General features: G+C 40.8%; 1 protein-coding gene across 6 annotated transcripts in view; it reads right to left on the minus strand.

Moving 5' to 3' along the window:
* LOC116984565 overlaps nt 1-17,916 on the minus strand; it is a 77,711-nt gene that overhangs the window by 48,495 nt on the left and 11,300 nt on the right. For all 6 annotated transcript variants that reach the window (XM_033038761.1, XM_033038758.1, XM_033038762.1 and 3 more), the window contains exon 2: nt 1,072-1,166. In XM_033038761.1, the coding sequence (XP_032894652.1) occupies nt 1,072-1,166 (95 nt within the window). The remainder of the gene's footprint in view (nt 1-1,071; nt 1,167-17,916) is intronic.

The raw sequence follows: 17,916 nt of genomic DNA on the forward strand, positions 1-17,916 counted from the left end.
CTGGATGAACTCGGGTTGGGCAGCATGACTAAAACCAAAGCTATTGTCAAAGTTTTGGGTTAAGACCATCCATCAGGACTAAGAATATTAATATTGGCTTATGGTAGTTAGTACAAAATCACAATCCTTCTCTGGCATAATTTTGTTTTTTGACATGGTACACAAGTCTTAGAAATTACCAAAATGGGTTTGGTGCAAGAGCACAGAAGCATAATTTAGCACCAATGCTTTAAGTACAAAGATGAACAACACAACAAGCAAGCTGATTAAGTGCTGGGAAACTATCAATATTTTATTTGCAACTGGAGACAACAAAAGCTTTGGACATATTGGAGGCCTACATGGATCACAGCACAATAAATTTAAGAGCACAAATATTTAAGACTTGGTTTAGATCGGCTGGCCTGATTTCTCATGAGAAAGTTCCTGCTGAACATAGCAGGTTAGTACCCGCACCATTCCAACAATACTTTTTTGGTGTGCTTTACGGACTTTAGCACCATTCCGAGAATCTCAAACACTTAAAACCAATCCAGTGAACATGTTCCAAATGTAAATATATTCTTTAAAAAAGATCTTACCCGAATAACGTATTCCAGATGTTGCCTCAACTATTGAAAAACTTCCTTAACAATGCAACACCTTTTCAATAAACATACAATTCAATGTTCATTGCTTGCCACACCTGCATGTTTACCACATACTTTGTTAACCAACACACAACGAATACCTGAACACCAAGACTTTTTTTCCGCTATCTGGAAAAATATACTATTTTACCTATTTCACCAATCAAGGTGCAAAACATCAGTTTCAAAATTATACTTTTATAATGTTTTGAAAACAAGCTTGCGATAGATTGTAGCTTACGTAAAAGTTATTGTTCCTTAGAAGTTTTGACAAAATCAATGGTTACTAAATTCTGTCTGACAACATATCAGACAGGCAGGTTGCTACTATAGCATGGACACTTTGCAATCTGACATCTCAAACATTACCTACAAACAGAATAAATTCAGCTGAAAGCACATGCAGCAGTGAATATTGCTTAGAAATGGCAGTGCAACTCACTTAATATCTTTGCGTTGGTAACATCCTCGAAGAAGTTTAGAAACCAAGTCCTCCAAAAAATCCCAGTTATCGATCAACAAAGCATCTTCTAACTCCTGGGAATTAATGAAAAATATTAATAATTAACAGCATTTTAAAAACTTTAATCAGGTCAATTTTAAATCATCCAAGTTAAAAAAAACATTTCTGTTAACAGGTTAATAGCTTAAGCGTAAGCCTTCTACTTGCTATTTAGATGTTCTCCCATTGCCTTTCACCACCAGGCCTCTGACAAAGAAAGAATCAAGATCAGCTAAACCACATGGAATAAACCTCCCAAGCCTTTCCAAAGGTCAGATTTCAGTAACCCTAAATTGGCCATCATAAATTCTCATATGTCAGTGATTTAAAAAAAAAAGCTGTCAAAGGGGGGTTAACATGAACTTCCATAAAACATTCACCAGGTCACAACCTAAAGTGTACTAAAGTGAACACTGACTAGGAAGAATTAAAAGGCACGAGGGGGTGCAAGTAAAGGTAACTTAAACAGTTCTAGGATTGAGGGATTCCCGTAACATATACTAGAGAATCAGGTGCTGCTCTGCTTGAGAAGATTGAAAGGCAATTTAATAGAGGTATATAAAATAACCATGTTAAGACCAAATAAGCTGAGAAAAATTCCTCCCATTGCAGTGGTCGAGTAGAGGTGATAAAATCGAAGAGATTGGCAATAAGTCCAGGATGTTATCAAGGGTGGTCTTTTTACAGAGACCAATTATGCGAAGGAATGCACAACTTGGAAATGGATTCAATTGTGTCTTTCAAAAGGGAATTGGGTAAATACACTGTAAGACTATGGAACAAGAGCAGGAAATTGTTCTAACTGGAATGCTCTACGAAAAACCAGCATAGACCATACTGGCTAAATGGTAACCTTCTATGTTATCGCAATTTTAGAAATCTGTGTTTAGGAGCTATTCACACTCCATAATCACTCACAAAATGGTAGATACACTATAGACGTTAAATTAATGTACTGCCAGCTAGAGGTCTACACGTCTACTTGAGAGACAAACTTCAACCAGCAGCTGTGAAAATTTCAAGAAAGGGCTGAGCTCAGTAACAAACCACAAAATTACCAATGTTGTGAAACTCCTCTGATTCACTCGGAAATCCGTCATCATTCCCCATATTGATTTATATGCAACACCGATCCAATAATGTAGTTGGTTCTTTGATAAAAACAAGCAGCGCTTACTCACAAATAAATCTGCTCACTAATGTTTAGTTCGGACTCTGCTCAAATCACCTCACCTTCAAAACCCAATGGAGCCATGATCCAACTGGGATCAATTAGAGGCAAAAAACAAATGACAACCCTCAATGTGGCCTCACAGCGCTTGCCATAATGTTGCCATCTGCCATAATGTTGCCTGCTCGCTCAGTTTGCCAATATCTTCTTGAAACCCATTTTCAGCCAAATGACCACTCACATTTCCAACTAGTTTTATGTCTCTTCAGCCAAACCATCTTTATTGATTATGAATAATTGGCAGATTGTGAATAATTGGTATAAATGCTGCCTCACAGCACCAGAGATCAGGGATCAATCCTGACCTCGGGTACTGTCTGTGTGGAGTTTGCACAATCTCGTGACCACGTGAGTTTGCTCTGTTTTCCTCACACGTTCAACAGATGTGCGAGCTTGTAGGTAAACTGGCCTCTGTAAAATTGCCCTAAATGTTTAGGGAGTGGATGAGAAAGTGGAATAACAAAGAACTAGTGCGAATGGGTAATCAATTGGCAGTGTGGACTTGGTGGTCCAGTCAGGAAAATGGTGGAAAAATGACTTCACCCAGAGGACATTGAATCTTTGTATTTCGCTACCGAAAAGAGATGTGGCGTTTCCATCATTAAGTATATTAAGGATAGAAAATAAAGAGATTTTTTTGGGAAGAGAGAATCAAAGCATATATGGTTAGTACAAAAAAATGGCACTGAAGTTACTCCTGAAGCCCATGTTGCATTCTATTTTGCTAGACGTGCCCCTGAATGGTACACCAGAACACAAGCATGACAGTTTGCATGTTGGTATTGTCGTATTATAGTTGTGTACCAAGATGCAGTGAAGTTTTGTTTTGCGTACTAGCCAAGCAGATCAACCAGACATGAATACAATCAAACCATGCGGAACAGTTTTGTTCCTGATGTTGGGGAAGTCCAGAACAAGGGGTCACAGTTTAAGGATAAGGGGGAAATCTTTTATGACCGAGATGAGGAAAAAAAAATTCACGCAGAGAGTGGTGAATCTCTGGAATTCTCTGCCACAGAAGGTAGTTGAGGCCAGTTCATTGGCTATATTTAAGAGGGAGTTAGATGTGGCCCTTGTGGCTAAAGGGATCAGGGGGTATGGAGAGAAGGCAGGTACATGATACCGAGTTGGATGATCAGCCATGATCATATTGAATGGCGGTGCAGGCTCGAAGGGCCGAATGGCCTACTCCTGCACCTATTTTCTATGTTTCTAAAGCTACAGAGAAAATGTGGATAAAGAAAAGATGCAAGAGGTGCAGTGAGGGAGAGTGAGAGGAATTGAGAATCCATCCTTGTGTTTATTTTGAAGATAAGCACAAAATGCTGGAGTAACTCAGCGGGACAGACAGCATCTCTGGAGAGATCTTACACACGTGTTTATTTCAATTTTAATCGCTTCCCCCACTATTTCACAATCAAATTACACCATGGATAAGACTTTTCAATTGGGTGCTGCACAATATACATACAACCTCGTACTACTAACAACATTGTGACATCACTTTCAACAATCTGAGTCATAAGGTTGTTGAAAGTGACAAGGTTATGGAAACTCACTTCAATACAGTTGTTGGGAGAAAATTATGCTATTTCAGCTGTCTCAATCATATGATAGAGTAACAGAATAAAAATACTACAATGAATTTCTCTACAAGGCATGTAATCCAATTCCAATGATCTGCCAGATTCTCTTGTCCTATGAGCATGCTATTGATACCAATGCTTTTGAACCAATGAGGTGTGGACCCTGCCAAATTGATACAGCTCATCCTGCTGCCTCAATGCCATAGGAATATCTAAGAAATATAATCTTAATTGTAAACTGAACCATATTTATAAGCATGTTTGTATTTTGCAAGATAAAAGATATCAGACATCTATTGAACATGTATTTTTCAAAAGCAGTATATTTACACAACAGACCAGGGAAATAAATCATATTACATAGACATAGAAAATAGGTGCATGAGGTGGTGATTTGGCACATCGAGTCAGCACCGCCATTCATTGTGATCATCCACAATCAGTAACTCGTGTCTGTCTGCCTTCTCCCCATATCTCTTGATTCCGCTAGTCCCTAGAGCTCTATCTAACTCTCTTTTAAATTCATCCAGTGAATTGGCTTCTACTGCCTTCTGTGGCAGAGATTCCACAAATTCACAACTCTCTGGGTGAAAATGTTTTTTCTCATCTCAGTTTTAAATGGTCTCCCCTTTATTCTTAGACTGTGGCCCTTGGTTCTGGACTCCCCCCAACATTGGGAACATTTTTCTTGCATCTAACTTGTCCAGTCCTTTCATAATTTTATATGTTTCTTTAAGATCCCCTCTCATCCTTCTAAATTCCAGTGAATACAAGCCAGGTCTAACCAATCTTTCCTCATATGACAGTCAACCCATCCCGGGGATTAACATTGTGAACCGACGTTGCTCTGCCTCAATAGCAAGGATGTCCTTCCACAAATTAGGAGACCAAAACTGCACACAATAGTCCAGATGTGGTCTCACCAGGGTCCTGTACAACCGCTGAAAGACCTCTTTGTTCCTAAACTCAAATCCTCTCGTTATGAAGGCCAACATGCCATTAGCGTTCTTCAATGCCTGCTGTACCTGCATGTTTACTTTCAGTGACTGGTGTACAAGGACACCCAGGTCTCATTGCACTTCCCTTTTTCCTAGTCTGACACCATTGAGATAATAATCTGCCTCCTTGTTCTTGCCGCCAAAGTGGATTACCTCACTTTTATCTACATTATACTGCATCTGCCATCTCACTCAACCTGTCCAGGTCACCCTGCAACCTCCGAGCATCCTCTTCGCAATTCACACTGCCACCCAGCTTTGTGCCATCCTAATTTTGCTAGTGTTACTTTTAATCCCATCATCTAAATCATTAATATATATTGTAAATAATTGCATCCCCAGCACCGAGCCTTGCGGCACTCCACCCGCCACTGCCTGCCATTCTGACAGGGACCCGTTTATTCTTATTCTTTGTCTCCTGTCTGCCAACCAATTCTCTATCCATGTCAATACCCTACCCCGGATACCACGTGCTCTAATTTTTCCCACTAATCTCCTGTTGGACCATATCAAAGGCTTTCTGGAAGTCCACTACATCCACTGGCTCTCCTTCATCCATTTTATTTGCCACATCCTAAAAAATTCCAGAAGATTAGTCAAGCAGGATTTCCCCTTCATAAATCCATGCTGACTTGGACAAATCCTTTTACTGCTATCCAAATGCACCGTTATTACTTCTTTAATAATTGACTCCACAGCATTTTCCCCACCACCGATGTCAGGCTAACATCTATAATTCCCGGTTTCTCTCTCGCTCCTTTCTTGAAAAGCGGGATAGCATTAGCTACCCTCCAATCCACAGGAACTGATCCTCATTATAACATAGCATGGTGCTTGAAGTATTTATATTAACATCGAGAGCATATTACCATTGAAATAAATGTGTATTACAACTCTAATATAGTCTGTGTGACAAGCCACTAAAATTAGAACAAGTTGCTTATCAGGGAACCTCCCTGCCTGAGATCATCTGTTGCTGGTTTATCTTGGCCTTTTCTTGCTTGCTGTCTCCTCCTCCTCCCCCCCCCCCCCCAATCTAATAGAAAACCAAATGAAAATTAAAAATTGCTTTCAGCTATTTGATAAGTATCTCTGCATTTAAGTGTAAAGTTCAAAATGTATCCCTGCATCAAAGATAGGCTTAGCTTCTTAGCTAAAACTTTCCATTAGGCTCAAACTCATTTTTATTTTGTTTATATTTATAAATTACCATCGAATACAAATTATTTCACAGGCTCACCAGTGTTTTTATCTTTTAACTTTTCAGTAAACATTTTATAAAGGACACAAACTTTATGATCATTATTGTTTTGAAATCACAGCCACCTGTGTCAAGTGATTTCGACTGTATCGAAATTGTAAGATTGCAAGTCGACAGTATCGACTGAATGATGCAAACCATCTGATAAATTCATGTTGTCAGGTAACTGAACACATCTTGCCATGGCATCTATGTTTCTAAATCATGGCCAAATGATCTGAGCTGGCACAAAGTGCCCCTTTGATATCACTATCGAATATACATCTGACCATTTCTAATAACAAGAACAATGAGGGGGGAGGGGGGGGAAGAAAGGCCGTCATAGAACTGCTATTTGATAAGAACAAGCAAAAGATACTCCCACCTTTCAGCGATGAAACAAAGGAATTCTTGGATTGTGTTTTCTTTCATTGACGTTCATGCCGAGATTTCAGATAAACACAGATCACTGTAATAGTTTAATTCACTGATATTTCTGGTCATTGCACATTCCACATAAACCAAATGCATTTAAGCAACTTGAATTACAAGCAAATATACAGCTTCCTGAAGATTGCTAGTTTGATCTCGAAATACAATTTTTAAGAGTGCATGAGTCTTTGAATTAACAATTTAAAGAAAAATTATGAGTGTGATGACTTCAACTGGTGTGAGAATGCATAACACGTTGCATTCGGTTTAGCAGAATCAGTGCTATCGAAATATCTCAAAAATATAATTTGAGACAGCGACCCTTCAACCTATCACATCAGTACCTTTGGAGAAAGTTACCTATAATCTAGCAAATTCTTACACTGAGCATTACGCCTGTAATCATGTATGTCAGATAATCTCATATACAAACTATTTTTTAAATGTGATGATTGGCTTCTGCATTAACAGTTCTTTTCTGGCAGCGAGTTCCAGACTCTCACCATCCTCCGGACAAAAGCATTTTCCTTCACCTCCTGTTTAATCTTACCATTTATTTTTGTCTATGCCCCGTCTTCGACATATTTGGTAAGGAAAATAAGTCCATCCTATTTCCTCCAACCAAGGCCCCAATAATTTTATACAACTTCAAATGTCCTAAAAAAAAACTTTTAAAAATAGTTTATACCATTCCTTATGGGCCTGTCCCACTTAGGCGATTTTTCAGCGGACTGCCGGCGACTGTCAAGTTGCTGGCAGTCGCCTGAAAAACTGGGAACTGGAACGGCGACTGTCAGAGTGGAACACACACACACACAAACAAACACATCGCAAAGGCGGGGGCCAGGGCAAGTGAGGGAGCGCTGACTGAAATTCACATGGTACAAAGTCAAGGTGATACAGACAGACACACCGCGATGAACAGGAAGGTTGGTGCTGTAATTAAGACGGCTAGCACAGTGTATAGTAAGTCCTTTAAAAGAGGGGGGGGGGGGGGGGGGGGAAAGAAATAATGTGTGGAGAAAACTTTTAGGAAGACAGATAACTTTTAATAAGCCAGAGATTCACAGCTGTGAAGTTCGGCAGACATTTAACATTACCGGTCGGTTATCCTTGGTTCTGAAAACTCCTGCTTATGTTTTGTTCCCCCAATGAGCCAATGAAAAAGACCGGTCAGCAAAGGTGATTAACTAAAATTACCTACGACTACCTCGAGTACCCATAACTACATGGCGACCCCACTACAATTGCACCTACGACTACAGGATTATAGAATTTCTCCATGGCGACAAATATTTGGTCGCAGAAATTTTCCAACATGTTGAAAATTTTCCGGCGACCATACTGAGGCAGCGACCAGTTGCCAGAATGCGGGAACCCCTCGTGACCTTGAAGGAGACTCACTAGAGACCATCAGCGAACATGTGGCGAACGCAGAGTCTCCTGCACTCGCCTAAGTGGGACACGCCCATTAGAATCTAGCTAATGAAGCAAAACCAAGTGGTCCGTACTCATCTGATTTATCCCTTCCTCTAAACAAAGGCACATCGGCAACCCTTCAAACTTCTGGTGTCATTCCTGAAGCAGAGGATCGAAAGATTGAGTCAGAGCCTCCAAAATAACTCCCCAAGCTCTAACCTTTTTGACAGGCATGGCTCATCTAAACCAACTGATGCATCATCCTTACAATGTTATACTCATTGGCATTTTTCTCTTAAAAAGTTTATCCAATCCCATATTTACATACTCCTCCTCGACCGCAGCATAAAATGTTCCCTCGTTAAGACAGCTGCAAAAAATGGCATCAAGAAAACATATCTACCTCATCCCATACCACATTTCACAGGGTCCCCAATATTATTTTGTTATCCTCGTGGTCTTAAGCATCATGGATTTTCTTTGTTGCACTTGCCAATGTTTTTCCAAAATATTTGGATTTCCTTAGCCTGACAACTGCTCTTCTCAGCTTTGTTGTATCCAAATGTGCTCACATAATCTTCCCCTTCAATCTTCAACATCTCCTTGTCATCTTATCATTCAGACACATTTGTATTTGACAATCCCACCTTTGTTATGTGAGCACATTTGAATACAACAAAGCTGAGAAGAGCAGTTGTCAGGCTAAGGAAATCCAAATATTTTGGAAAAACATTGGCAAGTGCAACAAAGAAAATCCATGATGTCAGGAAATCCTTCAGAGGGGTGAACCCCCGAAAAGCACCTGGTCCTGATGGTATACCCGGTCGTGTTCTAAAAACCTGTGCGGACCAACTGGCGGGAGTTTTTACGGACATTTTCAACCTCTCACTTCTGAGGTCCCCACCTGCTTTAAAAGGGCATCAATTATACCGGTGCCCAAGAAGAGTAAGGTGACATGCCTCAATGACTATCGACCAGTGGCACTAACGCCGGTGGTGATGAAGTGCTTTGAGAGGTTGATCATGGAGCAAATCAACTCCTACATCGACAAAAACCTGGACCCACTGCAGTTCGCGTACCGCCACAACAGATCAACGGTGGATGCGATCTCGCTGGCCCTCCACTCCGCACTGGACCACTTGGACAACAAAAACTCATATGTCAGGCTATTATTCATTGATTACAGCTCGGCATTTAACACAATCATCCCCTCCAAACTGGTTACCAAACTCGCAGAACTGGGTCTCTGCGCATCCCTCTGCAACTGGATCCTTGACTTCCTCGTCCACAGACCACAGTCTGTTCGTATTGGTGGAAATGTGTCAGCCTCAATAGCAATCAGCACGGGAGCACCTCAAGGCTGCGTGCTCAGCCCCCTGCTGTACTCACTCTATACCCATGACTGCGTAGCGAACCACAGTGCGAACTCCATCATCAAGTTCGCTGACGACACCACTATTGTGGGGCGTATCACTGATGGGGATGAGTCAGAGTACAGAAGAGAGATCGAGCAACTGTCCATATGGTGCCAGCGCAATAACCTGGCCCTCAACACCAGCAAAACCAAGGAACTGATTGTGGACTTTGGAAGGAGTAGGAGGGGGACCCACAGCCCCATTTATATCAACGGGTCGATGGTTGAAAGGGTCAAGAGCTTCAAATTCCTGGGCGTGCACATCTCTGAAGATCTTTCCTGGTCCGAGAACACTAATGCAATCATCAAAAAAGCACATCAGCGCCTCTACTTCCTGAGAAGATTACGGAGAGTCAGATTGTCAAGGAAGACTCTCTCTAACTTCTACAGGTGCACAGTCGAGAGCATGCTGACCGGTTGCATCGTGGCTTGGTTCGGCAATTTGAGCGCCCTGGAAAGGAAAAGACTACAAAAAGTAGTAAACACTGCCCAGTCCATCATCGGCTCTGACCTTCCTTCCATCGAGGGGATTTATCGCAGTCGCTGCCTCAAAAAGGCTGGCAGTATCATCAAAGACCCACACCATCCTGGCCACACACTCATCTCCCTGCTACCTTCAGGTAGAAGGTACAGGAGCCTGAAGACTGCAACAACCAGGTTCAGGAATAGTTACTTCCCCTCAGCCATCAGGCTATTAAACCTGGCTCGGACAAAACTCTGATTATTACCAACCACTTTCTGTTATTTGCACTATCAGTTTATTTATTCATGTGTGTATATATTTATATCATGGTATACGGTCACATTTATCTGTTTTGTAGTAAACGCCTACTATTTTCTGTGTGCTTAAGCAAAGCAAGAATTTCATTGTCCTATACAGGGACACATGACAATAAACTCACTTGAACTTGAACTTGTTTGACATTTAACGCGAACCCCTCCAATCCACCACTTCGTTACTTGATCTTCCACATTCCATGCTCTGAAATTGTTTCTCTTCAAGTAGCTGTTTCCAATGTAGTTTTACCAAATGAGTTCCTAGTTTGGTATGTTTATCAATATCCCAATTTAGAACCTTTATACATATTTTATCTCAGTTCTTTTACCCAACTATTCAAAACTAAACTGAATTATGACCTCTATACAAAAATGATTTCTCACTAATCTTGCTGTAGTTCCCCCAACCAAACCTGATATAGGTTTTGCTACATAATGGGTAAACAGGTTATCCTGAGAACAGTTTAGAAGTTCTGGCCCCATGCATTTTGTACACTGTATCCCAGTTAATATTTTAAATCTACCATAATGGTTTTGTCAGAAATTCACTCTCGATCGAACGTCCCGTAATTAAATTGGATACAAATCATCAGATCAGAATTACTTTTCTACAAAACTTGACATGTAATTTAACCTGAGTATTAATAACAGATCCGTAAGGAAGAAGCGTTAACCTTATTGCTTTGCAGCACAAAATAATTAATTGGAGGAAAAAAAATTAATAAATGCAACCCAGAGTCCTAGACCAGTGATCTGGAGGCATTTCAAATACCACCACAGATCTGGGGAATTCAAATTCATTATATTAAACAAATCTCAAATGAACACCCTTATTATTTCAGAACTGCGGATTGTGGGATGAATGACCATTTAAAGGCATTAAAAATATGGCATTAAAGGTATATTAAATATTAAGTCAACTTAATAAATGACTTAAATATTTATTATAGGTAGACGAAAATGCTGGAGAAACTCAGCGTGTGAGGCAGCATCTATGGAGCGAAGGAATAGGTGACGTTTTGGCTCGACCCGAAACATCATCTATTCCTTTGCTCCATAGATGCTGCCTCAACCGCTGAGTTTCTCCAGCATTTTTGTCTACATTCGATTTTTCCAGCATCTGCAGTTCCTTCTTAAATATTTATTATGTTTACCCATTACTTTTACAATAGAGGGTTTAAAATATGAGACTGAAGAGTATGATAGAAACATAGAAAATAGGTGCAGGGGTAGGCCATTCGGCCCTTCGAGCCTGCACCGCCATTCAATATGACCATGGCTGATCATCCAACTCAGTATCCTGGTACCTGCCTTCTCTCCATACCCCCTGGTCCCTTTAGACACAAGGGCCACATCTAACTCCCTCTTAAATACAGCCAATGAACTGGCCTCAACTACCTTCTGTGGCAGAGAATTCCAGAGATTCACCACTCTCTGTGTGAATTCCAGAGATTCACCACTGTGAATGATGTGCAGGACAAGGTTTTATTTAAAACACAGTGGTAGGTGCCTGGAACGTGCTGCCAGAAGTGGGGTGGTGAATGGAAGTAGTTGCAATAGTGGCTTTTAGACAGACACATGAATGTGCAGGGAACGGAGGGATATGGATCACATGCGAGTAGAGGGACTGGTTCAATTTGGGATCATTTCAGCACGGACACAGTAGGCAAAAGTGCCCGTTCCTGTGCTGAACTGTTGTACAGTGCCCTCCATAACGTTTGGGACAAAGACCCATCAATTTATTTGCCTCTGCACTCCACAATTTGAGATTGGTAATAAAAAATAAAAAAATCACATGTGGTTAAAGTGCACATTGTCAGATTTTATTAAAGGGTATTTTCATAAATTTTGGTTTCATCATGTAGAAATTACAGATATGCTTATAAATAGTCCCCCATTTCAGGGCACCATAATGTTTGGGACACGGCTTCACAAGTGTTTGCAATTGCTCAGGTGTGTTTAAATGCCTCTTTAATGCAGATATAAGAGATCTCTCAGCATCTAGTCTTTCCTCCAATCTTTCCATCACCTTTAGAAACTTTTTATCAAGCTGTTTATCAACATGAGGACCAAAGTTGTGTCAATGAAAGTCAAAGAAGCCATTATGAGACTGAGAAACAAGGATAGAACTGTTAGAGACATCAGCCAAACCTTAGGCTTACCAAAATCAACTTTTAGAACACCATTAAGAAGCAAGAGAGCACCGGTGAGCTTACTAATCGCAAAGGGACTGGCAGGACAAGGAAGGCCTCCACAGCTGATGACAGAAGAATTCTCTCTATAATAAAGAAAAATCCCCAAACACCTGTCCGACAGATCAGAAACACTCTTCAGGAGTCAGGTGTAGATTTGTCAATGACCACTGTCCGCAGAAGACTTCCGAACAGAAATACAGAGGCTACACTGCAAGATGCAAACCATTGGTTAGCCGCAAAAATAGGATGGCCAGGTTACAGTTTGCCAAGAAGTATTTAAAAGAGCAACCACAGTCCTGGAAAAAGGTCATGTGGACAGATGAGACGAAGATTAACTTTATCAGAGTGATGGCAACAGCAAAGTATGGCGGAGAGAAGGAACTGCCCAAGATCCAAAGCATACCACCTCATCTGTGAAACACGGTGGTGGGGGTGTTATGGCCAGGGCATGTAAGGCTGCTGAAGGTACTGGCTCACTTATCTTCATTGATGATACAACTGCTGCTGGTAGTAGCATAATGAATTCTGAAGTGTATAGAAACATCCTATCTGTTCAAGTTCAAACAAATGCCTCAAAACTCATTGGCCAGCAGTTCATTCTACATCAAGGCAATAATCCCCAAAATACTGCTAAAGCAACAAAGGAGTTTTTCAAAGTTAAAAAATGGTCAATTCTTGAGTGGTCAAGTCAATCACCCAATCTGAACCCAATTGGGCATGCTTTTTTCTGCTGAAGAGAAAACTGAAGGGGACTAGCCCCCATAACAAGCATAAGCTAAAAATGGCTGCAATACAGGCCTGGCAGAGCATCACAAGAGAAGACCTCTAGCAACTGGTTATGCCCATGAATCGCAGACTTCAAGCAGTCATTGCATGCAAAGGATATGCAACAAAATACTAAACAGGACTATTTACATTCACATGACATTGCTGTGTCCCAAACATTATGGTGCCCTGAAATGGGAGGACCATGTACACTGCTGTAATTTCTACATGGTGGAACCAAAATGTATAAAAATGGCCTTTATTAAAATCTGGCAATGTGCACTTTAACCACATGTGACTTTTTTCTATTACAAATCTCAAATTGCGGAGTAGTGGCAAATAAATAAACAATGGGTCTTTGTTCAAGTTCAAATTTATTGCCACATGCACCAATTAATGTGCAGTGGAATTTGATTTGCCATGCAGCCATACAATCAAAAAGAGCACAATACACAATAGAATACAACATGAACATCCACCACAGTGGAATCAACATTCTTCACTGTGGTGGAAGGCAATAACGTTCAGTCAGTCCTCCTACTTTGTTCATTGGTGGTCAGGGCCATGAACCCTCCGCAGTCGCCGCTACGGACAGCCCGATGTACAGGCCCTCTCGTCGGGATGCTCGGAATGCCCCCGCTACTGACAGACACGCCGCGGCTTGGAAGTTCCGAATCGGCCGCTTCCTACCGGAGACCAGGGCTTCACGATGTTATAGGCTACAGACCGGCGGGCGGAGCTCTTCTCCGGCGATCCCTGGCAAAGGATCCTAGACCCCGCGATGGAAAGTCCACGCCGTGCCCGCGGCTAGAAGCTCCGCATACCTACCTCTGCTTCAGGATGTTATAGTCTGCGGGCCAGCGATCGGAGCACTTCTTCTGCCGACTCCCGGTGAGGGATCGCCCGGCTCTGCGATAGAAAGCCTGCGATGTCCCAAACATTATGGAGGGCACTTGTATGTTCTAAAATAACTAACATCAGTAATGAGACTTGCATCATTGCAAAATTGCACCCGATTGACAAACAATATTCAGTGACCCATTCTGGTCAACAAGGCCTCTAAGATACCCACTTCACTACCACAACAATAACATATTTAAATACAGCAGCTTACTATTACCTTCTCAAAGTAAGATGAACAATAAATGCTGGACTTGCAACCACACTCGAGTCCCATGAATGAATAAAGTAACTAGTCATTTATCTATAATTAATGAAGCTTTTGTCTTGGCTATTTTACTCAGAAAGCCTAGCAACAACAGTATCATCGTATACCATCTGTGGATTTGGTTCACTAGAAGTCCCAGAGAAAATATTGCCGTCACCAATCTCCTACTCATGAACTTAGTACTCTCATAGATATGGTTTCTAAACTGCCAACTTATAGATTCTACCAGTGGCATATAAATGTATACACATCGGCGCCTTCCCCCTATAACATATTACAAAAATGCCATTGTAATGCATCAAAGCAAATTAAATCCTGACATACCTTTGTATTCAGACAGAATTTTTACCAACTAGATACAGGTGCAGTGTCATTGGAGACACCTATTTAAGATAAGCAGATCTCAAATGGTTTGGAAATTTACAGCGGTTGCCATCTAAAAATATAAATTAGTGGTTAAATTTGATTGGATTCCAGGGCTAGTATTTTATAATGAGAAGTCTTGACTCTAGGGCTATTTAATGTAGCTGATACTATCTTATTGAGTAGGCCAGGTCACAGTTCAAGGTTAAATGCCATTTAACTTTTACATTCCCCATATCTAATGGGCTATCTCTAATGCCCATTTAAAAAAAAAAACTCTTAGAATTTTTTAGATCCTGCTGGTGTTGGTTCTTTGGAAAAAAATATCCGATTTGTTGCAGTCCTGCTGTTGAAACATATAAAATAGTTAGGGATTTGGACACGCTAGAGGCAGGAAACATGTTCCCGATGTTGGGGGAGTTCAGAACTAGGGGCCACAGTTTAAGAATAAGGAGTAAGCCATTTAGAACGGAGACGAGGGAACACTTTTTCTCACAGAGAGTGGTGAGTCTGTGGAATTCTCTGCCTCAGAGGGCGGTGGAGGCAGGTTCTCTGGATGCTTTCAAGAGAGAGCTGGATAAGGCTCTTAAAAATAGCGGAGTCAGGGGATATGGGGAGAAGGCAGGAACGGGGTACTGATTGGGGATGATCAGCCATGATCACATTGAATGGCGGTGCTGGCTCGAAGGACCGAGTGGCCTACTCCTGCACCTATTGTCTATTGTTATCCCATAGGACTGCAAAATTGTCATCTTAAAATAGATTGATTCCTTTTTTAATATATTGATTGAAACCAATTCTAATGAAGTGTTATTAACCTGAAACAATAACTTTGTTTCTCCCTCCATATATGCTGAACTGCTGCGTACATCCAACGTTCTCAGTTTTATTTCAAAAGGGTTAAAACACCTAGCATTGAATACACACATGAAGATAGCCAAATGCAAAAGATGATCTGCTAAGTTTAGAGAATGCTAAGAAAATTAGTAAGAAGGTTGACAGCTAGTAAATTGAAGGGATTAATCACGGGATTCTGAGAGGAGTGGTTTCGAGAAGCCAGTGACCATTAAAACTCTGAAATAAATACAAATGCAGGCTGAAAGCTGACTGGCATTGGTCAAGGATGATAATCCAATGTGCCATTCTTTTTGCTTTATTACACAGAATTAAAAGTTAAGACGTTAGCTTGCTTTAATCAAACTCTAGGTGCCGAATAAATAACAGGCAATGATAGTAGCCATCTGGTTATAGCAAGATAAGAAACATGGATCCATCTCCAATGGCGTCTTTGGTCTGAGAAATAAATAAGCTGTCAATTGGAGATAGAGACCTGGGGTGGGACAGCAGAAGGTTGTGTCACAAACCTAGATGGGGAATGAGGTTCTGGCACAAACAGTCAAAGACATTCAATATCATGTTCTTCTATTTAATAATTAGGATGCTATATATATGCGGAAAATGAAAGTCGACCAGGGTAGCTATTAGTCCAGCTGAAGGGGGATGGAGATCTGGAGAATAGAATGAAGACGAGGTAGAAACACGGAACTGCAGATTTTGGGGTTTCTCAGAAAAGACGCAAAGCACTGGAGTAATTCAGTGGGTCATATGGATAATATGGAAAGGCAACATTGTCTGAACCTTTCTTCAGAGCAATTGTATGGGGGGGGGGGGGGGAGAGAAGAGGGAAGAAAGCCAGAAGAAGAAGGAGAGGAGAAAGCACAGCAGATAACAGGGGAATACAGGCAAGGGTTTTTTGATGGGCAGGTGGTTGGACAACCACCCCCTCCTCTCTTCCACCTTTCCCCCCTGCAATCAGTCTGAAGAAGGGTCCCGCCCCAAAACGTCACCTACCCAGGAATAAAAGTGAGAAAGGTTCTGTAAAAACAGGATTTAACTACTTAATAGATAAACTGTTAATAGAATAGAGCACTAGTATATGCAACTGCACCATTCAAGATTTAAGTAATTGTTCTATTATTTGTGATAGTCTTTTTCTCAAGACTAGTGGACTTCATTAAGCATCATACATCTAAAAAAAAACCTTTCAATTCATTTTAACCCATTAACTTTCTTTCCAGTGAACAACACCAGGCAAATGTTCCAATGAACAACACCAGGCAAGTCAGCCACATTCTCCAAGATTGTAATGACCTAAAGACATACATCGTGGTACAATAGTAGCACCTCTGCCTCCAGGTCAGAAGTTCGCATGTCCGTTGGGGTCACAAGCGCTGTGGTGGATTTTGTCATCAGCACTTGCAGAAACTTGCATCAGTCCACTTTTGCTGGACAATACTCGGGCATGTAAACATTACTCATCTTTATGGGTGGCAGTGTGGCGCAGCTGGTGGAACTGCTGCCTCACACCACCAAAGGCCCAAGTTTGATCCCGATTTTGGGTTTTGTTCTCCCTGTGACTATGCGTGCTTCCTCCAGGTGCTTTGGTTTCCTCCTACATCTCAGTCGTGTGGATTTTTTGGTTAATTGTCCCCCCTGTAAATTGCCGAGTGTGTAGGGAATGTATATGAAAGTAGGATAACATGAAATTAGTATGAACAGTTTATGAATGCGTGAACTGGGTCAAACAGCTCGTTTCCATGCTGTTCCATTTAATCAATTCCACCAATAAAGGTTATAAATGTAAACATTTGCACAATCATTAGCAGAAAATGTAATATTATCTCTGTACGTTGACAAGATTTCAACAAACACCAGCATTTTAGTTTCAAAACAACAGCAGGGCATACCAGTAAGTCACTCTCATTTTGATTTTTTTTAAATGAAATCAGATTCATCTGTGTTTTGCAATTTAGGTGCATAGTAAATATGCCTGCTAACTTCAATGGCATTTGGATAGCATGTTATCATTACAAAGGAAAGGAAATAACCATATTCATATATATTTAGGTTATGACAAAATGGTACTTACATTATTAAATTTGTAATCTATGTCCAAGACTAAAATTAATTAACATTACGTAACTTGCAGCTATCATGACATAAAGGATAAGAATCAGAAAATGTCACGAAGCTAAAAGCTACATTTTACAAGGTATTCAATAATTACAAATTCCAAGTCATCCAGTGCTAAATTTAACTGAATATCAAACAATTTCACACTATTGTGAACCTTCGATAATACACTTTTTACTTGCTTGGAAATCCCAATGATTGAGCACCATGCTCAGCTCCAGTTC

Source organism: Amblyraja radiata, chromosome 20 (assembly GCF_010909765.2).
Source record: "Amblyraja radiata isolate CabotCenter1 chromosome 20, sAmbRad1.1.pri, whole genome shotgun sequence".
NCBI classification, from domain to species: Eukaryota; Metazoa; Chordata; class Chondrichthyes; order Rajiformes; family Rajidae; genus Amblyraja; species Amblyraja radiata.